This window comes from Pristis pectinata, chromosome 25, assembly GCF_009764475.1.
Source record: "Pristis pectinata isolate sPriPec2 chromosome 25, sPriPec2.1.pri, whole genome shotgun sequence".
In the NCBI taxonomy this organism is placed as follows: Eukaryota; Metazoa; Chordata; class Chondrichthyes; order Rhinopristiformes; family Pristidae; genus Pristis; species Pristis pectinata.
In genome coordinates, this window is record NC_067429.1 from 8,098,517 (window position 1) to 8,123,333 (window position 24,817).

Genomic DNA, 24,817 nt, shown 5'->3' on the forward strand with positions numbered 1-24,817 from the left:
GTAGCTGACAAGTGGTACTCTTCAGGGATTTGTAAATGGGATCCCAGCTTTCCACCATGTATGTCAACAGAAAATGAATATCCAAGTTTGTAAATAAAACTAGTTTGGAAATATAGCAACAGGTAAATGGGAGCAAGAAGCTAAAAATGGTTCCAAGACTGATTAAGCGAGTGAGCAAAGCAGGCTGGAGTTCAAAGTGGTGAAGTAATTAGATAATCCACTTTGGATGCAAGATAGAAATATCAGAATATATTCTTAATAGTGAGAGAATAGGAACTGAGGATGAAAAAGAAAGAGATTTAGGCATCCTAGTCCAACAGTCACTAAAAATTGCACAGTACAAAAAGGAAGTCAAGAAATTGGTAAGATTGGGAATATAATAAGAATGAGCCACTCAACTCCTACAGCCTGCCCCACCATTCAATGAAATCATGCATGATCAGCATCTTAATTCCATTTACTGCCTGTACCTCAGAGTAAAACAGTCAACCTCAGTCCTAAAAACCTCAATTGCCCCAGAGACTACAGCCTTTGGGAAAAAGATTCCACATTTTCTGTAGAAAATGTTTCCTAGTTTCAAATGCGTATAAAGCATCATAGAGTTACAGCTAGGCCTAGCCATAACTCTGTGATGCCTTATACGCATTTCCCTGCCAGAGGAAAAATGTTGCTTGTATCTACTCCATTAGCATTCCCCGCAACTTGTCCTTATTTTAATTCAAGCTGTTGAGAATAAAGTTAACCATCATCACATCAACACAGGATCCATTTACTTGCTAAATAATTCCAGTACTATCACCTCCTGTAAAGGCCTTTTTCATATTAACTGATCTGTGCTACCAGTAACTTCTAATGTGATGTAGCCTCATGAAATAATCTGAGAAACAGGCCATATAGTCCATCAGGTGAATGTTGCTGCTTTTCAGCACATTAATCCACCAACTCCAAGCCTTCTCTCACTTGCTCTCCATACGCCATTAGTACTCTTCATTATCAACTAATTACCTTTTTAAAGCATTTAGACTCGACATTAACAGAAGCTTAATATCTCTATAAAGAACATTTCTTTAGCTTTCCCATAAATTATTTTAAATCTGTTGTCTTGTTATAATCTCTCCAACTAAGGAAAACAATCTTGTAATTTCACAATCTTGAAAATCTATCAAGCCTCCTTTGAACCACTTCAATTTTAATGACAAACCACAACTCGTCAATTTTCCAAGTCTTTCTTTCTAACTGTAACTGCACATATTGTGAACACCCTGAAGTTATACTGTAGTTCCTCCATTGTATCTTACAAAGACATGCCCAAGAATCTGGTCTTTCACTCTCAAGGATCCTTTTAGCAGTTTTTCTTCCTTGAATTGCATTTGGGCCACAAGAGAAAATAGCAAAATAAGTAACATTCCTTACTCTTACCTAGTAATCCAGCAAAAGACTTGTTTTATTTATTTTGCTTGGACAAAGCCCAAAGCTGTTTGGAAGGCTCCCCACAAACAGCCATCAGGAACAACAATCTGATGCACAGCAAGGTGGCACCTTTCAGCTCTAAGAATAAACTACTTCTCGGTTGAGATTGGCAAAAAATTTTTAAATATTTTCTCCCCTATTGCTACAGGCATCATCTGTGACTTAAAGTCTGCTCCACCTTTTAATAAGATTATGGCTGATCTGATTATAATCTCAACTCTACATTCCCAGCTATCCCCGATGATCTTTCATTCCCGGATCTTGCTCATCAAGGATCAACCTACCTCTGCCCTAAAAATATTCAAAGACTCAACTTCCATCACCCTTTGAGGAAGGGAATTAATTTCAGTCCTTTTCTGGTGATAAGGCCATTCTGTGCTTCAAAATAAGTTTCTCAAGGGAACTGCAAATTCACTGCAAAGGACATGATATTTTTTATGCACCATGTTAAAATCAAAACTTGCTATTCTTATTCCTCTGTCAAGACATTTTTTTGTGATATCAAAATGTTAGAAAAAACTTACCTCCTCCGCTTTTCAGTTCAAATTGGAAGACAATTTTCTTTCTAGCGCAAGAATGGAGAACTTCAATGCATTAATAATGATGGCTTGGTAGCAACACCAACTGAGTCCTGAAGGACATTCACCACCTGATGCGAACCCAACAAAAGAGATAGCCCTAATGTTACCTCATCCTCAATCTGCCTTTTGCAGATGCATCAGTCCTTATAGAGACAAAGTTCCCATTTTAGAGAGAGTACATCCTCCTTCATACTGCATGGCACTACAACTGTAGTGAGAAGTTACAGACCCAAAACAACTCAGACAGCTCAAACTGGGCATCCATGAAGCACTGTGGACCATCAACAGCAGAAATGTACACCATCATAATCTATAACCTCAAGGCCCGGCACATCTCTTCCACTACCATTACAAACAAGCAAGGGAATTATCCTTGGTTCAATGAGTACAAAAGTGCATGCTCATAGCAGCCCTAGGCATTTCTAAAAATGAGTTGCAACACAGGACTATGTGTATGCTAAAAAGCATGCAACACAGAAATATGCAATCCCATAACAAATCAAATCTCTGCACTCCTGCCACATCTAGTCATGAATGGTGGTAGATAATTAAACAGCTAATGGGAGGTGGTGGCTCCAAGCACTTCGCCATCCTCATTAATGGAAACGCATACCACGCAAGTGCCAAAGACAAAGCTGAAGCATTCACAGCCATGCTCAGACAGAAATTCTACCAAGATGACCCACTTTGGCTTCTTTCCAAAATCTCCACCAGAACTGAAGCCAGTCTTCAGCCATTCAATGTACTCCACATGATATCAAGAACAATTGAGAACATTGAATATAGAAAAGACTATACAGTTCTGAAGCCCTGGGCTCCACAACCTGCTGTACCTCTAGCCATGCTGCTCCTGTAGTTACAAAAATGGTATCTACCTGACGATGTGGAAAATTGACTAAGTATGCCTTGTCCACAGAAAGCAGGATAAATCCAATCTAGCCAATTATTGCCAAATCAGCCTACTCTCAATCAAAGTATTGGAAGATTTCATCAACAATGCTATGTAGTACTTACCCATTAATAAACTTGCTTACCAATGCCCAGTTTGGGTTTCATTAGAATCACTCTACACTCGACCTCATCTATGCCTTGGCCCAAATAAGCTGAACTGCAGAGGTGAGATGACAAACCAAGGCAAACAAAGGTGGCATCAAGGATCTCTGATAAGTCAGTGGTCATCAAGGTGAAAATGTTCCAATGGTTGGAGTCATATCTACACATAGGAAGATGGTTGTGGTTTTTGAAGGTCAATCATCTCAGCTCTAAAACATCACTGCAGGGAGTTCCTCAGATACCATCCTCAGCCCAACATCTTCAGCTGCTTCATCAATTACCTTCCTTTCATTACAATGCTAGATGTTCATTTGGGGTCACACAATATTCAATTCCACTTGCAACTCCTTAGCAAATGAAGCAGTCCACGAGTGCATGCAGCAAGACCTAAATAACATTCAGGTATGGGCTGATAAGTGGCAAGCAACATTCATGCTACAAACGTACCAGGTAATGACCATCACCAAAAAGAGAGAGCCTAAACACCTACCATTGATATTTAAAGTCATGGCAAATCATGTCATTCACCAAAATCCTAGGGACCAACACTGGCTAGAAACTCAAATGGACCAATTACAAAAATGTTATAGCCATAAAATATATCAGAGACTGATATCTTGCAGCAAGCGACTCAGCTCCTGACACCCCAAACCTTTCTGCAATTTACAAGGCACAAATCAGAAGCTTGGTGGAAAATTTCACTTGCTTGAATGAGTGCAGATCCAAAACACCAGAGCAACATGACACTATGATGATTCATAGTGCCATCCATTAATCTAAACATTCAATCCTTTCACTAACAGCACAGAGGCTGTGGTGTGTAGAATCTACAAAGTGCACTGCAATTACTCACAAGGCCCATTCCAACAATGCTTTCCAAACCCTCAGCTCGATCACCAAGGTGACAAGGGCTTCAGGGAACACCAGCACCTGTAGATTACCCTCTTAAGTCACAAACTAATCTAATTTGGAAATATTTCACTGTTCCTTCATTGCCAATGATTTTAAATTTGGGAATTAACTCCTGAACAACATTGTTGGAATCCCTTCACTAGAAGGACTGCAGCAGATCAAGGTGGCAGCTCACCATCTCCTCTGAAGGTATTTAGGGATGGGAAACAAATGATGGCCTTGCCTGCAAAGCCCAGATCTTGATCTATGGATAATTAACAATAACAGCCCTATCCCTGAAGTTAAGGCATTCACAGCCTGGTATTAACTGTCTGCAAACCCAAACAGCTTCTCTTACACAGAGTGCTGGAAATGAAGGATAAGATATTCCAATCTGATGCTACATTGCTCATGCCCACATGCATGTAATTTTTTTGGTTTTATAACAGTTGATCAATTGATCAGCATCAATAATTCAATTTGAATTTTCCATTCATTAATCGAGGAATAATGCCTCTTTTTAAAGCCAGCCAATATCAATTTGGCTCTTTTTACACTCCAGGTAACAAATTTATAGATCACCGATATATGTTTCATTACCAAGTTTCATCTGTTCTACACTGCATTTGATCTCTGGTACTCATACAAAGTTCTTACCTGCTCCTCGATTTGGCGGATCCCTCGCAGGTGGTGGTGGTCGGTTCTGCGAAGGTGAAGGAGATGGAGGAGGAGGAGCAGCTCCCCTCATCGGTCCGGCTGACTTCCGCGATAATGAATTGTGTCTCTGCGGCAATTCCGGGGCAGCCTCGCTCCCAGGACTAGAAGGGCCATTATGCACATAGGGAGGTTGCCTGTAAGGTGGAGGAGGGGGTGGCAAAGGTTGGCTCTGAATGCTACTGAGCCTTGGATTAATTGGTGATGGCGGAGGCTTGACAGAAGGAGGGGCAGGAGGTCCGTCTCTATTGCCTGGTGTCTTTTGTCCTGGTGTAGGAGGCAAAGGCTTTTCTCTGTTGTACGGTCCACTGGAATGAGTTCGGCTGCTATGCATAGGTGGCGGAGGTGGATTTGTACGTCTTCCAATCGGAGGAGGTGGTGGGGGTGCTGATGCACTGTGCCTCACACCTCCAGCACTACTGGGGCGGGATGAGCTGGAAAGATCTGGTAATGAAGGTCGGTGAACTCTTGGCAGCTCTGGTGGAGAGGTTTTGCTTTGTGAATCAGAATCATCACTGTAGCGGTTGCTGCTAGGAGGTGGTCGAGGAGCAGCTGATCTTGAGCCAGGTGGATTTAGTGCTGATTTACTAGATGAAGAATCTGAAAATAGGGGACAAGTAATTAAAACATAAAGTGAAGTATTTTAAAAACTACATTCTAGCCTCCTTGATGGTTAATTGAGTTTATTTAAGTAACTCTAATGACCCGAAATTAAATGCCAGAATGAGATCTCAGTTAGGCAGCAATAGTAGAGCTATATGTTAGAATGCGAATTGTTATCTGCTGACCCCTAACTTAAAGTGCATGCACGAGGCTCAGCTATGGACACAAATGGCATAAGGTATACACGTGATCAAAAAGCATTTCAACAGTCACTGTCAAGCCTCGTTGGGACAAATCAATAGGACAGACATGCATCCATGCAGTTCTGAACATGATGTTAAAAGCACTTCACTGGCAATGGAGTACTTTTGAAATGTAGTCACTGCTGTAATGTCAGAAATGCTACAGCCAATGTGCATTGCAAAATGTCATGTACAACCAAGGTGATTATCTGTTTTTGTGAAATTGCTTGAAAAATAAACACTTGTTACAACAGGGGATAACTCCGACCTTCTTCAAAATGATACCAAGCTATCTTTCACGATTATCTGACAGGTCTAATGGGGCCTAATTTAAAAGATGGCAGCTCTAACAATGCAAATTTTCCAAGGTATTGGACTAGTACATGAGCCTTAAATCTCTGGAGACGGATTTGAACCCACAACTATTGCCTCTGTGAAAGAGATGCCAAATTTAACGCAAATGTTTTACACGTACCACCTTACATTTATAGAAATGATTCATGTCGAAATTTCACACCCCCTCCACCACAAGGCCATACAAAATTAGTAGAATAAAACTGAAAACAATTCATCTGAAATAATATCCTTCACTGTATCTATCTTAAAGTTGTTGATTTTTTTCTTTGCAGTAGCTGAAAATCAAAAGCCCTTCATTTGCGTCATCATGCTGCTGACCTTTACCCTGCTCTAGTGCTGTGATTGTCAGAAAACCCAGAACCAATCATGTCAAGTGCACAAACCCAGTCCACAATTACTAAAATAATCAACTCATTTAGCATGGCTGATGAAAGAAGCTCAACTGCTTCAATAAAAGGCTGCTACACCTCCCACTTACACAGGACATTAGCTTTGTAGTTATGGTATGACTGTGGGCACTGCTGGTTTAATGCAAATCGAAAATGAAACAGAATACAAGAACTGTCACACATCTTTAACATCGAGAAAATTCCTTTGAAAAACTGAAAACCTCATTAAAGATCTGATTAGAAAAAAAAGCCCTACGACTCAGCTACTGGTGAGGTGGTTTAGACATTGAGCCCAAAATCTTCACAGTTAATAAGGGCCTAAGAAAACAGAAGTACACAGCAAGTAAAGCAACATCCATGAAAAGAGACTAGATAATCTTAAGGTTGATACTTATGAATGCAGTTTCTCTCTTCAAAGATGCTGCTTGATGTTAGTGGACTATATCAGATATTCATTATTTGCAACATTTTGTCTTGTAGCAACAGGGATATCTGTTGAGTACAACAGGGCATATCCCAAACAAGCAACATCACAACTGGTCTTCCCAAATTAAGGCTTTATCTTTCCAATACTTAACCAGAGTTCAAGACTGGGGCCACATTATGCACACTGCATTAAGATATAACTTGCATTTATGTTTCACCTTCAAAATACCTTATAAAATCTGTTCATTAGGACAAAAGCCCATTCCACACTGCAAAAGCTCACAAACAACAAAAACATGAATAACCTGATAACTACTTTAGCAATTTTGACTAAGAATTAATAAATATTGGGTGGCACAGTGGAACAATTAGTAGCACTGCTGTCTCACAGCACCAGAGACCTGGATTCAATCCAGACCTTGCCTGCTGTCTGTGTGGAGTTTGCAGAGTCCCTTTGACCATGTGCTCCAGTTTCCCAAATCCCACATCCCAAAGATGTGGGGGTTGATAGGTTAATTAGCCACAGTAAATTGCCTCTAGTGTAGGTGCACAGTAGGATCTGGAAGGAGTTGAGAAGAATGTGGGAAGAATAAAAAATGGAATTAATGTAAAATGGATGGTCAGTGGAGACTCAGTGGGCTGAAGGGCCTGTTCTATGGATATCTCTCTATGACTCTATTAACTCAATGCACCAAGAACCCCCCAAGTGGTTCTTATTCAAATAGTACCAGGTCATCTCAACTCCACTCAAAAGGGAAGAGGTGATATTTACAAGCATCTCCTTCATCAGCATCATAATCCTTCAATACTGAGTTAACTATACAAACATAAGTCTGGGACTTAATCCTGGCATTTTTTATTTTAGTTTAGTTCTATATGATGCCATGAAGCAGTAGAAAGCTGGATTTTTTTGTAAATTCTTTCATTTTTGCATATCAGAACAACTTAAATCGATAGCTACCAAAAAACATTGACCTTAAATATTAATTCTGTTTCTCCACGGGTGAAGCCTGACGTACTGAGCACCACCAGTATTATGACAGTCAATTACTTAAAAGGCATCAAAATCCACACACAAGTGCAACAAGCACCCAACTGAATATCTCTTAACCTTAAAAAAGAGCTTACACAAAGTACCTGAATTGTCTCTGTGCCCTACTGGGCGAAGCTTAGGGACTCCACCCTGAAACAAACCACCCATTGGACTTGGTCCACCAGATGCAGATCCTGAACCGAGTCCACCACCACCACCACCTCCTCCTTTAAGATCTTCAGAAAAGAAAAAAGGCATTATTAAATAAACAGAATGGAAATTCACCCTTCAGTGGTACACAAGGCTAAGTGGTACAAGTGGTGAAAGCGGAGTTCAGGCATAAATCAGCACAAATTTAAAACCAACAGACTTATTCAGAGTATCAGTACCATAACACACTACAGACAAAATCTTAATGAAGTCAACCCACTTTACATTTGTAATATAGTACTTTGCACCTGTTTTAATTCTTCATCTCACACCATCATCATCATAAGGAAGGAGAAAGCATTCAGGACTTTAGACAACTCAATGTGCTCCCTCAGAGTAGGTCTTAAATTTGAAGACACAATCAGCTATAACAGTACAACTGGAGTTTTCAATTTTTCAGGTCACAAACTCACGATTTTAGCTTAATGAAATCCTAGTAATATCACTGTTGTTTATATTTGCCACTTACTTTCAAGATTTGGGGCACTTCTGTCATTAGCATTGGTCACTTTTCGAAGTTTGGCTCCCTTTGTAATATCAGATAAGAGTGCCCCTCGATTACGGTGTTCCTCTCTGCTCAATTTTGGTGTAACTGTATTTGCCTGTGGATAAAGATTAAAACTAACTAAAAGTATAACTATGTTGCTCTACCTTCCATAGCAAGTTACAAATGATTATATTTGTAAAAAGATTCCAATAAACTATTTTGTAATTCCTTGCTTATGCCACCTGGTTTTAAACACACAATACTCCAGTTCCCTTAAACAATCCAGATACTATCTGAAATTTCAAAGTCCTCTTACCTTATAATTTCACCTTTAACCAGTGTGAATTGTGAGGTGATGCATTTTGGGAAGGCAAATAGGATAGGGCATGCACAGTAAATGGTGGGGTCCTAGGTAGTATTTGGGGTACAAGTCCACAGATATCTGATATTGGCAACACAGGTGGATAAGGTGGTGAAGGCAGCACATGGGTGTTTGCCTTCATCGGCTGTGACAATAGAATACAAGAGCTGGGTTGTTACAACTTTATAAAACATTGGTTAAGCCACACCTGGAGCATTGTGCACAATTCTGGTTGCCACACTCTAGGATGTGATTGCGCTGAAGAAACTGTGGAGGAGATTCATCAGGATGTTGCCTGTTTTAGAACATTTCAATTATGGGTACAGACTGGGTTTGGTTTTCCCTACAATGGAGGCAGCTGAAGGACGATTTGATTAAGGTATATAAAATAATGAGGGGGTTAAATAGAGTAGATACAAAAAACCTTTTACCCATGGTGGGGTGTCAAAGACAAGAGGGCTTAGGTATGACGTGAGAGGTAGGAAGCTGAGAAGGGATCTGAAGGAAGATTGGGACCAGAGACATACAGTGGGTGGCTGGGGTCTGGAACACACTGCCCAAAGAGGTAATGGAGGTAAAGACTCTCACAACATTTATGCAACATCTAGACAAGTACTTGAATAGCAAAGGCATAGAAGGCTACAGACTTAATGCAGGAAAATGGAATTAATGCAGATAGGTACAAAAGGTTACACCGTGGGCCCAAGGGGGTTCTGTGCTGTACAGTCTAGGAATTCATGAATTAATTATGCTTATTGGGAGGAAAAATAATGGATCTCTACTAATTTTCAGACAACAAATTCGCAAGTGATTTAAAGCAAAGCAATTTAATAAAGCCATTGAAATAAAAACCAAGCAATAACATACATTGCTACAAGATACAATCCTTTTTCAGAGTCATACAGCATGGAAATAGGCCCTTCAGTCCAAGATGCTCCATCTAAGCTAGTCCCATTTGCTAGTGTTTGGCCCATAACCTTCCAAACCTTTCCAATCCATGTACCTGTCACAGAGCAGTTACAGAACATTCTCAAGGGGGAGGGTGAGCAGCCAGAAGCCATTGTGCACATTGGCACAAATAACATAGGTAGAGAAAGGGATGAGGTCCTGCGGAGTGATATAGGGAGCTAGGAAAGAAGTTAAAAAGCAGGACCTTGAGGGTAATAATCTCTGGAATACTTCCAGTACCACATGCTAGTGAGGGCAAGTGAATGCGTGGCTGAAAAATAGGTGTAGGGGACAGGGATTCAGAGTTTTGGACCATTGGGACCAATATCCTGGCAGGCAGATTTGCTAGTACTCCTAGAGTGGGTTTAAACTAGATTGCCAGGGGGATGGGATCCCAAGCATCAGGGAGGCAAATGAGAGGCTGGAAAGTGATGCAGAAGTCAGTGACAGCAAGTTGAATAGGCATGATGGGCAGGAGAATAGCCAGGAGCGAGGAAAGCCTATTGGATTAAATTGCAGATGAATTTAGGGCTTGGAGAGCTATGAGGACTGGGATATTATAGCCATTACAGAAGCATGGCTAATGGAAGGACAGGACTGGCAGCTTAATGTTCTGGGGCACAAGTGCTTTAAGCTGGATAGAGGTGGAGGAAAGAGAGGAGGGGGAGTTGCATTTATGATTAAGAGGAATGTCACAGCAGTAGTCAGAGATGAAATTACTGAAGGTCTATCCAGTGAGGCTTTATGGGTGGAGCTGAGAAATAAAAAGGGGATGATCACATTGTTGGGATTGTACTAATCGGCCCCCAAGTAGTCAATGGGAATTAGAATAACAATTATGCAGGGATATTGTGCAGAGTTGTAAAAATAATAGGATTGTCATAGTAGGGGATTTTAACTTTCCTAACATAGGCTGTAACTGTCATACTTTTAAGGGCTTAGACGGGGTGGAATTTGTTAAGTACATTCAGGAAAGTTTCCTTGAGCAATATATAGAGGGCCCTACTAGGGAGAGGGCAGAGCTCAACCTACTCTTGGGTAATAGGGCAAGTGACTGAGGTGACAGTGGGGGAGCACTTTGGGACCAGTGACCATAGTTCTATTACTTTTAAACTAGTTATGGAAAGGGACAGAACTGGTCCACAGGTTCAAGCTCTAAACTGGGGCAAGGCAAATTTTGATGGTATCAGACAGCAGCTTGCAAAGTTTGATTGGAGTAGGCTGTTTGTGAGTAAAAGGACCACAGGCAAGTGGGAAGCTCTTAAAGGTGAGCTAGTGAGAGCTCAAGGTCTGTACGTTCCTGTTAGAGTGAAGGGCAAGGCTGGTAGGAGTATGGAACCCTGGATGACGAGGGATATTTTTTTTCTGGCCAGGAAAAGGAGGCATGGGTCAGGTATAGGCAGCTGAGATCAAATGAATCCCTAGAGTATAAAGGATGCTGAAGTGCACTCAAGGAGGAAATTTGGGGGGGGGGGGGGGGGGGTGCGGTAAGATAACTTTGGCAAAGAAGATTAAGGAAAACCCAAAGAGTTTTTATTAGTATGGGAGAAAGAGTAACTAGAGAGAGATCAGGGGCCCCTCAAAGACCAAAAGGGACACCATTCACCTTTGTGTGGAGCTGCAGGAGATGGGCAAGGTCCTTAATGAATATTTCTCCTCTAGTTTTACTGTGGAGAAAGACATGAAGACTTCAGAACTAGGAAAAGTAAACAGGGAGGTCTTGGGGATAGTCCACATTACAGTAGAGGTGGTGCTAGAATCCTTAAAAGGTATGAAGGTAGACAAATCTCCAGGGCCTGACCAGATTTATCCAAGAACACTGTGGGAGGCTAGAGAAGAAATTGTGGGATCTTTGCATCATCATTAGCCACGGGTGAGGTGCTGGTAGACCGGAGGGTAGTGAATGTTGTGTCTTTATTTAAGAAGGACGGCAAAGAAACACCTGGGAACTACAGGCCAGTAAGTCTAACATATATGGTAGGTAAGTTACTGGAGAGGATTCTGAGGGATAAGATATACATACATCTGGAAAGACAGGGGTTGATTAGGGGTAGTAGGCATGGATTTGTGCATGGGAGATCACGTCTTACGAACTTGATTTGAGTGTTTTCTTTTGAGGAGGACAGGGCAGTGACGTGGTTTATATGGACCTCAGTAAGGCCTTTGATGAGGTTCCACATGGTAGGCTGCATTGGAAGGTTAGATTGCATGGAATCCAGGGAGAGCTGGCTAATTGGATACACAATTGGGTTAATGGTAGAAAGCAGAGGGTGATGGTAGAAGGTTAGTGGTGTGCCTCAGGGGTCGGTGCTGGGCCCATTGTTGTTTGACATCTATATCAATGATTTGGATAACAATGTACAAGTTAGTATGTAACACATGGCATGGTTAGTAAGTTTGCAGATAACACTAAAGTTGGTGGTATAGTGGACAATGAAGAAGGTTGTCAAAAATTACAGGGGGATCTTGATCAGCTGAGTAAGTGGGCTGACGAATGGCAAATGGAGTTTAATTTGGATAAGCGTGAGGTGTTGCACTTTGGAAAACCAAATCCAGGTAGCACTTTCAAAGTGAACAGCAGGGCACTGGGGAGTGTTGTAGAATAGAGATACCTTGGAGTACAAGTACATGGCTCACTGCAGTTGTACAGGATGCTGGCAAGGCCACACTTGGAGGACTGTGTTCAATTTCTTCTAAAATTAAAATCCTTCTAGTGTACATAATGAGCATTTTAGTTATACTAAAATGTTTTGATTCTTAATTAGATCACACCCAAAATACTGCGTACAATTCTTGCTACTGTATCATAAAAAGGATATAGTGTTTCTGGAGAGGGTGCAAAAAAGATTTACAAGGATGGTAGCAGAAACATGAAGTTATACCCATCAGACATCGAAGAACAGCCTTGCTCTCTTTTCTCAAGTCAGTAAAAGGTTTAATGTCAGGGTGGGAGAGGAATAGAATTCAATTTATGAGACTTTTGTTTATTTGCTTGTGCGAATGCGCAAAACTAAAGGTTAAATATCATCAATTTATGACAGCCACCCAGAAACAGTGACCTCAGAAAAACTTCCTTATCCAGAAAGGTACAAGGAAGTGGAACTCACTACCACTGAAAGTGGTTCAGCTGAGTAATAGATTCAATAATAGAAAGGCTAAATAACCATGAGGGAGAATAAGGCTGAGGCTTATCCTGGTAAGAGTTAGATAGGAGGCGGCTCAAACAGAGCATAAACATTGACACAGACTGGTTTGGCTAAATGGCTTCTCTCTCTGCTGTATTATTCTACAAAACACCAATCAGGAATCACAGTTTTTCCTTACCTGATTAAATGTTGGGGGTGGAGGGGGTGCAGCAGGTGGGGGTGGGGGTGGCGGAGGTATTGGCATATTTTCCCACTACCTGCTGGTTCAGTCTCTGCTGTATTTCACACAGTGTACTTGGTCATTCATAAACCTGAAAAAATATGCAAACGTTTAGCAATGTGTAGACAGAATTCCTTTTAAGCTGCCATGGAATGATACATGAGAATTCCTTGTTCATTCCCTCAATTTTCTACATCTTCCCCAGGAAACACAAACATATGATCATGTACAAGATATCCAACTGTGCTCCAGTTTCCCTATTCATAACCATTCTGCATGCATGAAGCAAGGCAGTGTGCATTAGGAAAAAGTTCAGCTATGGGGGAATAAATGGAAAATGTTATTATACCTTCACCCAACAATCACAGCTAGAAATCAGGACAGTTAGAAATCAGGAATCAGAAATTCAGGACACTGGCAAAGGCCAACATGTCTGATCTGGACTCATCTTCCCTCCTCTCTTGCTCCAGTAGATCTACATAGGTTAAGGTTTTCCTAAGTGCACTTTAAGAATTTTGTGCTGTCAAAATCTTTGCACCAATTCTATCCTCTAACATTTGATCTCTTTTGGAATATAAACAATTGTTTGAATAGGTTCTTAATAATGAACTTAATTGTGATTAAGTACTCTCCCTTTCAATGAGAACAGGCCCAGCCTTCATCTTTTTCCCAACTTTATACTTGGATCATTATCTTGGTGTACTGAAGAGTTTACAACACATCCTTTATGTGTTGAAGAGAATACTCCTGGTAACATCCAAAAGAAGGAAAATGCAGCATGAGTTGACCCAAGAATTCAATGCTTCTTTAACACGGTAGTGTAGTGATTAGCGTAATGCTATTACAGCGCCAGTGACCCGGGTTCAATTCTGGCCACTGTCTATAAGGAGTTTGTACGTTCTCCCTGTGTCTGCGTGGGTTTCCTCCGGGTGCTCTGGCTTCCTCCCACATTCCAAAGACGTTAGGGTTAGGAAGTTGTGGGCATGCTATGTTCGCGCCGGAAGTGTGGTGACACTTGCGGGCTGCCCCCAGAACACTACGCAAAAGATGCACTTCACTGTGTTTCGGTGTACATGTGACTAATAAAGATATCTTATAAATATCTCTCTTGAGAAGATGGCCAATTGCATAATTCTCATTTATTACAATTTTGAGGTGAGACAAGGATTGCAGGATGAAATATTTATTAAAGATAAAAATCTTTGCATTAGACAAGCTCAGAGTACAACACAAACCTCAATTTGGCAATATTAAAGACATTAATTCAGAAAAGGATGAAGGCTGATCTATGTGGGGGAAGGTAAATGAATACGTGCAACAAGGAATGGTCTATTGATATTGGAATTGCAGTAAGGCCCTACAAAAAAAATGTAGTGGTCAGTATGCATGTGCAATATTCCTGCTCACAAGAAACATCTCCCAGTGGATACGACAACCCATTGCTTATATTTCTTGTTCTCAGCTTCAATCCAAACTTTTGTATCATCTCAACTACTATATTTTCCACTGATATAAAATATACCCACATCCATACGATTAACCCCACTTCCCACTTTGTTAAGCTTAACCTTTCTGTAACTCAGACTAGTTTTACAATCTCTTAGGGATGTGACTACACAAAAGAAATGCAGATAAACTGACATGATAGTGTTACAAATTAAGTGTTTTCCATAAACTTTTCCAATCTCAATACAAGAATGGATGTATCAATACCACAAGAATCCCCACACGTTTTATAAATCCAAACAAATTTATATATGCATAACCCTAGCTACGTGATAATCTGGTTTACCAGGTGAGCAATGGCCTTGAATTACCCTAACAGTAGGCTACATCTTTCCAGATAGAACTATGAACCAGATTTAATTTGGAAAGAATTTGATTTATGTAACTTCTTCAGAGTCGTTCACATGCTTGGAATTACTTTTCAAATGTACCCCTTTAAGTTGGTGGGCAAAGGTAGCAACCAACTTGCATGGAAAAGATCCAACTGCCAGCAAACAAGAGAAATAACCAAACTTAGAGCTGTTGTTTAAAGGAGAAAAGGTTGGACAGGAAACCAGGTAAAATTGTGTCATGGAACATTTACATTCAAAAGCAGCCTCTACGACGCCTCATCACGAATAATATTACAATGAGGTACACAAATCTTAAAATGAGACTTAAGGATCTTATCAACTCAAAGTCCTGTGACTTTAGAGGCATCAATCTTAGTTTGGACCAATGTCTCTGAAACATTTATTGCTCAGATTAAGTTTTACACCCTTTCCATCTGCTTGAAAAACAAGAAACCATACTGCTGTTCTAATGTAGACACATTTTAATCCTTTGAAGTCCAAGCTGTGGAAAGATGACTGACAGAAACTGCTCACAATTAATCAATGTGCCAAAGGTCTTATAGCAGCAGACCTGTCATCCAGATTAAATTTCAAATGTACTGTAAATATCTGGATGCACGCTTTAGGCTGGTGATCAAGCATCAGAAGACATTTTCATTTCACAAGGGTCTTATTATCACATGAACTACTTTTCAGGCAACTACCCAGTACATGTGAGATAGGGTTCCTTTTGTCTGGCTTCATGCATTAAAGAAAGCTCTCTTAACTTGTCCAAACTTAATCTATTAAAAGGACAGTGATATTTTAACTTCATGATTCAGAGGGAAACTGATTTACAACCCAGTCAATGCATTAAAAATTACACCTCCAACAGCACACCACTTTCTAGAACTGAACTTACATAATCTAGGCTGACAATCAAGTCTCTGCACTGGGAATTCAACTCACAACCTTACTGACTAAGAGACAAGAATTAGCATTGAACCAAGGCAGGCAAATTGATTTACATTTATCTATTGGCCTTGATAAGGTAATGACCATTCCCAAAGAAATCTGCAAAGATACCAATGAGAATTTAATTAATTTTGTTTTATATTTTTTGACTATTTCCCCAATTACTAGATGCACTCCCAATCACTGCAATAATAATCAAGGGAATATACTACTATTAAACTGAGTTTGAACTATCCAGAAAACTGCAGCTGTTTTCTGCCTTTCACCCCATTCCAACCAAACCCTTGAGATTTCATGCAGTCTTTATCTCCTGGTAAATTGCAAGTTAGATGCACCCAGTGAATGGAATTAGTATTTTTGGCAACACTGGCCTCAACCACTGTTCTTCACCAGTGTGAAATATCCATAAAATCATCACCTTCAAGGATATTTATGCAGCAAGAATTTAAGCAGAAATGTCATGGAACAGTCCTTTCATTAATTTGTCTGGAATTTGGCCAATCTGTTGGCAAATGTTTCAAAGCAATTTCAAGCTTAACTACAACAACATCAAGATCATCAGTGATGAAACTAGTGACCTGCTTCTAATGTCTAGGCAACTTTCAAGCTACTAGCAGAAGTTTTATTTTCTGCACAGGGATAGCTTTAGCAGCTATGTTCAGCAGTTATCCTGGGCTTTCCAAATATTTTAAATCAGGCAAGGTTGACAAGCTGTTTGAAAACATTTCAGTAGCAGAAGTACAACAAATTATTAAATATTACTGACTGATGTGTATTGTTTTTAAAACCGGTGAACTGCCATTTGTTTGGGTAGTAAAAAGGAACTTAGTGCCACTGAATAAGTAGACTTTTGGAAGTTTCAACAAATTTAACAACTGAAATGCAAACAACATAATACTGGTGGTTGCTTTTGAGGGTTAAACTACCACTTTTCAAAATCAAACTATTTAAAAAATAAACATTAAAATTTCCATACTATATATTCCAAAATCAGAATGAGAAAGCTCTATGTTTTATGCACCTGCTTCAAACTTTATCAGATCCTAATTGTCATATCCAGAGACCAGGTAGTAATACAGTATAAACAGGGTATTAAGAATTAAAGCCTCTATAAGGGAAAATAAAAATGAATATCCCCTACTGCTCAGCCATAGACTTGCTAAACCCGAAAGTCTAGGATTTACTATGATTCAAATCATGACCTATACCAAGATAACAGCAGGGATGTTATACCCAACATCCAATTTAAAGAATTGAAAATTTTAGAATTCTCACTATTTTCTTACTGAATTAGTTGGGATGTAGTTTGCTCAGGAAGTAAATTAGTGCTAAAATTTGAAAGTCAGAAAACATCTTAATCAATATCGTTACATATTAAAAAATTAAGACACTTAAGACACTACGTAAAAAAAAATTCCAGGTAAAACGTCATGTTACAGGAGGAAAAATATACCAGTCTGCAATGTATTACTAACAACATACACAAAGCATGAAATGACATGCAGCCTCGAGCCAATGCTCAAGTAAAAGTAATTCTCAAATACAATCATGAGGGGAAAAACTATAACTCGATAGATCTTGTGCATTCCTCATTCCATGAAAAAAATGATCTTCCAGCGAACTCTGTGCTATTGCCGTACAGAATGAATATGCTGACACAAAGCTATTCCCTAGTGCAAACTTTCCCTGGTTGACACAGGGTGTTGTACACTGGATTAAGCATCAGCTTCAATCCATACAAACCACAACACTGTTTTGGTGTACGTGACTAATAAATAAATATCTTATCATACCAATTATGGTATCAAATTACAATATCAATATATCAACATTCATTACCTTTATGCTGCAATTAGAACAGAGTGAACTCATTTAAAAAAAGACAGATGTATAAACCTATATCAATTGCATAGTGCAGGACCTTGACATTCACTTTAAAACAGTGACAGATAAACAAGGAATAAAAGAAAGATTGATAAAAACAGGAACAAAAGAAAACAAAACTAATAATGACAAAACACAAGACAGCACTCATCCACCAGCCTAAAAGTTCCTCTCTCCACTGGCATGCCATTGGTATACTTGGCACCATATAGTGTCCACCAATAGAAACTCCATCTCCCCATGATGTATACCACCCCAACTTGTCCATAGATCACCTTTCTTTCAATTTGGCTAGATTAGAATACCATCCTACAGCATTCTGAGAAGGACTTCACCATGTAAAATTACACTATCACTTTTAAGGATAACAAAGAATGTGGAATAAATACCAGCCTTGCCAATGCCACCACTAGCCAGAGAGCAATTTTTCAAAAAAATATATTATTTAAAAGGTAGCATTTGTAAAGAAAGAATAGCATTACAAAATGCATAATTTAGCTCCGAAATGGATAGGACACTAATCTAACACCAAATAGTGGGATCTATTAAATGCAACGTACAGCCTTCTCCGTGTAACATAATCAAGGACAGAATTCAAAGGCTGATCTCATCCCAACTGCACTTCAACACTTTAGTAACTTTGCAAATGGTAAATTCAATCACAGATTAAAATCGGCAATAATCTAAATAAAATCAGGAATTTTCCTGTACGTGAACACAAGCCAATCTGACATTCAGTTAAATTGCAAGTGGTAAGTTGTCAACTGGCCATTTCTTTGAGATTACAGACTGGGGCAGATCGAATCAGCCCAGCTCTTCTCCTTAGAATCACCATCAACTGTCCCAAATGCCCACACTTGTCTCATCCACACAAGAGAGGGCTTATCATCTTGCTGGTCCTTCGCAACCCAGATTCCTGCAGCATGGTCTGGACAGCAACAGGACCTCAGACTGTGCTGCGAGGAGAAACTGCCTTCCAAATGTCTCTGGCAGCCACCAAGTCTTGGGACAGGTTTTTGCTATATATAGTGTGTAACCAGTTTCAATAGTTTTTAAACATCTGATGTTCAGACTCATTTAAAAACAATTAAAATTGCAGTAAATAGAAACTAAACATTAAATTACAAAAGCATAAATAATTAAAAAATAAAGATTTCAACATTAATTTAGGCTCTTCTTTTCTATTTGCTTTGCCCTACAATCTCCATTAAAAAAACATTCTGGGCAAGATTTAACCTGATGCAGAATCCCAGAGGCAATTCATGAGCATTCTGATGCACTGAAGTCCAGGAATTACTTCCAATTCAACAGCTGATCATCGACAATTCCAGAATCACAGGTAACTATATGGTCCAGCCAATGCACAAAAGAAATCCTGTTGGGATAAGCAGTCAGCCAAACTGGGATGCTACAACTTTATAAAGACATCTACAATTCTGGGAATAAAAGAATCAGTATTCTTAGTCCTGTTCCAAACCAGCAAGTTACCCTTTGCATTTATAACCCTCTTAGAGTGCTTGGAACAGCCCCCAATGTCCTTATTCCCGTCTTAGTAAAATCTTCTGTAACAAAAGTACCCACTCACTATTTTAAAAAAAAGCACTCTGTCCAAAGTATTCTCATATCAATGCTTTTCAACATTTTCTCGTCAAGCAGTTTCTATCATAAGTGTGGTAGGATCAAGTGAAACATTAAATTATTTTGGTTATTAAACAACGTGGTTGCTTTCAGTGCATACCATTCTTGAGACTTTGTAAATTCTATATGGCTTTCATGACACTAAGCAAGATTAAAGGAACTAAGTTTTAAAAAGATTAATTTAAAGGACTCCAACAGAAGTGTTGGAAGTGACAATAAACTGGGAACTATTCCTATTTGTTAGTGAATAGCTCAAGGACATAAATTCATATGATGAAAAAGATAAGCAGCATCAAGACATGGAATAACCTACGGTAACAATTTAAGCATAATACAATGGATTTTAAAAGAAACCTGGATAATATTTGAAAGTAAAATATTGATGGAATATGGAGAGGAAAGAGAATAATTAAACAGTCCAGACAAATGTGCATATACTTGTTCTACACAGATATTAAAAATTGGTTTCTCTTTTCAAAGTGTTCTTCAGCTATATTTCCTAAAAAAGTTCTCTTGCAGAATTTGTGTTTTGCTGTACAGCTCATTCCCACGAATTAAATCCTGTCCGTAACAAGCATCACATATTCTGAGCCAAGATTCCTTCAAGTATATTGTTTACTTAAGCCAAGTATTTTTTTCCACCATCTATAGAATTAAAAGTGCTGTTGCTCATCAGACACTGAGTTGTGGAATGTTACTCAGACTGGAACTTTCACAACTTATTGTGCCCAGGGCTATGTTTCAATCTCAGCAGGGTTGAAACTCACCAGCATCAGGTTTATTACAAAATGGCACAGTTTTAGCTCTTAAACAGTATCTTAAAAGGTGGAACAGGCAATGAGTAAAGGTTGAAATTAATCCTAAATACATTTGTGGCCAAGGTAGAGGCAGAATTTGCTAAACTCAAAAATATGCTTGAAGCTGGGCTTGGAATGCTGGAATCCTCAATGGAGTTTGTCTGCATGTGAGCTCATTTGCAGACAGCACAGGAAATAGCTGAAATAAATGACAGTCCTGAGTGTAGCAATTCACTGAACCCAAGGGCCAGGGCATCTCACTCCTTCAGCATCATGCTATCGCCTTTATGAATAGCCGTTAAGAACGCATGCACTTCACAAGCTTATCAACTTCTATTATGACTACATACAGTGTGACATAGATCCAAGAAAATATTAGATAGGGTTCCACATTACCAACTCTGTACAAATCAAGCAATTTCCATGAACAAAGTCTGATCATACCTGTGATGTTCTTTGTCTGAACTGCAAATCCTGGTATCTGTATACTGACTCTGGCAACCTCTCATCTTCCCCCCCACCTTACTGTATGTACATTTCCTTTATTTGTGAATCCTGCATTTCATGGAAGCAAGATATGATTGGAAAGATAACACCACCAGTGAGGGGAGATGCAATGGTATAAATCTGTTTGCAGATGCTACATGCATGTTCATAACTGAATATAAAATGAGTAAAGAGCAAAACAGGGAAATGAAGCAAAGTAGGTAAAGAGATAGGATGATGAAATTTACAAATGTACAAATGTTATATCACCTGAAGACTGAATGAATGAATGCAGTACAATATTTTCGACTTAACCAATGGGATGAAATGAATGTATTCATGTTGTTATGATTGTGACAGTTCAGAAAGCCATTTTAGTCATTCAAGTAACAGGTAAAAGCAAGAAATTATTACAATGATGGCAATATTGAAGAATTTTACTTCTTAACACAAGAACAGAATAAAATAGGAACAGCAATAGGTCACCAGGCCCCTCAAGCCTTCCCCACCATTCACCATCATGGCTGATCTATACTGGCCTCAACTCCCATACCAGTTCCCCATGACCCTCAATTCCTCAATCTTTCAAATATTTATCGTCTACACCTGATGATATATCTATTGATCTGGCCTCCACCACCTTATTCCAGAGATTCACTTCCTTTGGAGAGAAGAAATTTTTACACAACTCAGATTTAAATGACCAGCTGCTTATTTTTATAGTTTTATCCCCTTAACTCTTCTATTAAAAGTCAGAAACCAGTGAACCATCTAAACTAAAATGCCCCAGACTCAATTTCATAACTGTATGAACTAGCTGATCTGATTGGGCCATTTAAACTCACCATAGTCTGAAGTAACCTTTTATAGAACTCACATGACAAGGTGCTAGAATCAAAAATAATTAATCTCAATAATATTCTGGGGTGAACAAGCCATCAGTGTTCACTGTAGTGTTAACATGTGCAACAGAAAATGCTGGAAATACTTTGAGTCAGATGAAGGATCTTCAACCCAAAACATTAAATGTTTCTCATTTCCACTGATGCTACCTGACCTGTATGTTTCCAGGATTTTCTATTTGTTTTTCAGATTTTCAGCATGTGCAGTTTTTTGGTCACATGTAGAAAGGTAGATTTTATGCAACAGATGAGATCACATGTACTTTTCATCCCAGTAATCTATTCCCGCACTTATTCATATTGCAGCCTTTGACAGCAGACCACATTTTTGCGACAGTCTAATCAAAAACTGATAAAAGGATAATTTTCCATGATATTATCCCTGATTCTTACAAAATCATGGCTAATATACTATTGTGATATCACACCTTGAAGACATAAGTCAGATCTAATTTCTCGTATTTGTGCTAATGCACTAATTCACTGCACAAAATATGCAACAAAATCGCCAAACCAATCATTTAAAACAAATCTGGAGTATTGCCCATCCTTGAAGGCGACTCCTCAAGGAGTAACCACATTAAATGTGCAAACTGAAAAGAAAGATGTGATAAGCAGTTCTGTCTCAAGAATGCTATCACTTGGGTCTCCTGAGAAATATCCTGGCTTAATGTATCTAAAATTCAGCCCAAGCTTTCTGAAAAGCAACTGTACACTGCTTATATTTTAATGCCCTTCCAGAAAATTTAGGTCAGCAAGAATAATTGCCCAGCATAGCCCAGGATGGAGCGTTTCAAATACGAGGAGAAACTGGAGAGGCTAGGATTGTTTTCCCTAGAGCAGAGGTTATGGAGGAATATGATTGATGTATATAAAATTAGGAGGGGTAAAGACAGGGTAAGACAGCAAGAAACTTTTCCTCATATCAGAGGTAGATAAAACTAGAGATAGATTTAGGGTAAAGGGCAAGAGATTTAGGAGATCCGAGGGGGACCTTTTTCACCTAGAGGATGATGAATACCTGGAAAACACTGCCTGGGAGAGTGGTGGAAGCACAGTTGCCGACAACATTTGTCTACACAAGCACTTGATTTGCATAGGCATAGGCTTTGGGCCAAGTGCCGGAAAATGGGATTAACATGGGCGGCTGTCCACCAGTCGGCATGGATGTAGGGGGCCGAATAGTCCGCTTCCATGCTCTATGACTATTATAGAGCACAGAAAATACAAGAAACACTCAGTAGAACAGCTAGCACCTGTGGAAAGAGGAAGAGTTAATAAATTGAGGTGAAAACCAATCAGACCCTCCTTCAGATTTTGATGAGAGGGTTATGAGCGGAAACGTTAATTTCATTTCTCCTTTCACAGATGCTGCTTGACCTGCTGAATATTTCCAGCATTTTCTGTTTTTATTTCAGATTTCCAGCAACTGTAGTTTTTGATTTTCAGTTTAGTAGAATCTGCTTTTTCCCCCAAAACAACTTGTTGCTTTGCAATAAAATTTACAGCACCACTATCTCCCCCCCCCCCCCCCCCCCCCCGAATGGTAGCTGTGTGCTTTTTGATCCAAACTCCTCATCAATCATGCTCCAAATCATATCTTCTGGAAATGCTATCATGTCTAAGCAGGGAAAGCATCCCATGACTTTCTTTCACTGCACTAGCACGCACTTTGTCGCCTTTTTGAAAGGTGCATTTAAAATATTTGTCCTTCATACAACAATGCCATACATACATTAGGAAATATCACTTATGATCACTAATTTAACTGCCTGGTGGGAATCCTTGGTTACACCTTACATCCCACCTGGTTAGATCAGGTCTTCAGCATAATGAATATGAACAAATAATGATTCACTGGAATATTATTTAGAGATTGCGTATATGGTTATTGTGATGATTACATACAAGTAGAAAAATCACAATAACGTGGCTTTCTTCATGGCTCAGTTGGTAATGATACTGCAGTATGAAATCATCCAAAGGAAATTCCAGGTTTTAGGTCATGCAAAACTCCACTGCTCATATACTAAATTGCAGCATTTTTATTTTAACTATTGCTTGTTTTAAGTCTCATCCAGCTCTACAATATTTCAAGATACCACTACTCCTTCAAGTCTGGCTTTGTGAGCAACTCTATATTTTAACCACCCCACCTTGGCAGCCATTGCATTCAGCTGCTTCTTTACCTCTGTTGTCCTTTAAGATGCTTAATATTACTCTCTGATAAACTTGCATTAATATCTGCACCAATAGGACAGTGACCTTAAATAAAATAATTCTCAATGACTACAGCCAAGAAACTAGTCAAAGTGGGAATTCACTGCAGAGGGAGAAGTAGGTAAAGCAAGCTTAGTGATTCATATAAATTGAATAAAATTCATTATTCTATCCCACGTTTTGGTGCTTAGTGCAAACTGATACGTTGAAGAAACTTTTAAACTTACAAAAAAAAACAAATGATATGAAGTTCAGTGGAGTAGGGGGAGGGGGTGTTTGAATTACAGAACATGCGAGTTTATAGGTAGCAAGATCACCTCAAGCAAATGCAGCTACAGCAGGTGACCAGTCTTGAACCTGTCCATTTCGATCACTGTACTATAAAATATGAATTAAAAGAGTTCCACCACATAAGAGAAAAGGCAAGCATGAAAGCAATCTAAATTGCTTTTGTTCTAGAGCCAAGATGCAGGATCAGCATGACTGAGAATGTACAGAGCAAGTAGAACTCCAAGTAAGAGGATCCACTTTAATGGTTACAATTTATTTTGGCAGCTGTGAAAATAAGGATATAAATTGTCAGAAGGATCGACATTTTCAAATGTCTTAAAAGGATATTGAAGCAGGAGGGGGAAGATCCTATCATTGTCCTTGCAGGCATGAAATACTGTTAGGAGAATGCCAGGTGCTTCACAAATTGACTTTCTTTTGCAGAGAAGACCAAACTGCTATTAACATAAATGACCATGGATGCTATATACACAGACTTTCAGAAGGCATTTGGTGAAGTCTATCATAAAGAGATTTGACTAAAGTTAAAGCTCAAGGAATAATGGCAAACTTATCGATACCTTGTGACTGGAAAACTTGCTGAGTAGCAAGACATGGAAAGTTGGGATAATGGACAGGTACACAAATTGGCAAGATGTAACTATGCAATGATCTGTATAGGACAGTAACTATTTCC

The 24,817-nt window shown here is 39.3% G+C and overlaps 1 protein-coding gene across 2 annotated transcripts in view; it reads right to left on the minus strand.

Moving 5' to 3' along the window:
- wipf2b (WAS/WASL interacting protein family, member 2b) overlaps positions 1-24,817 on the minus strand; it is a 53,815-nt gene that overhangs the window by 11,175 nt on the left and 17,823 nt on the right. For both annotated transcript variants that reach the window (XM_052038544.1, XM_052038543.1), the window contains exons 2-5: positions 13,090-13,222; positions 8,439-8,571; positions 7,864-7,995; positions 4,653-5,309 (exon numbers count right to left, since the gene is read on the minus strand). In XM_052038544.1, coding sequence (XP_051894504.1) covers positions 4,653-5,309; positions 7,864-7,995; positions 8,439-8,571; positions 13,090-13,155 — 988 coding nt within the window. In that variant the 5' untranslated portion in view covers positions 13,156-13,222. The remainder of the gene's footprint in view (positions 1-4,652; positions 5,310-7,863; positions 7,996-8,438; positions 8,572-13,089; positions 13,223-24,817) is intronic.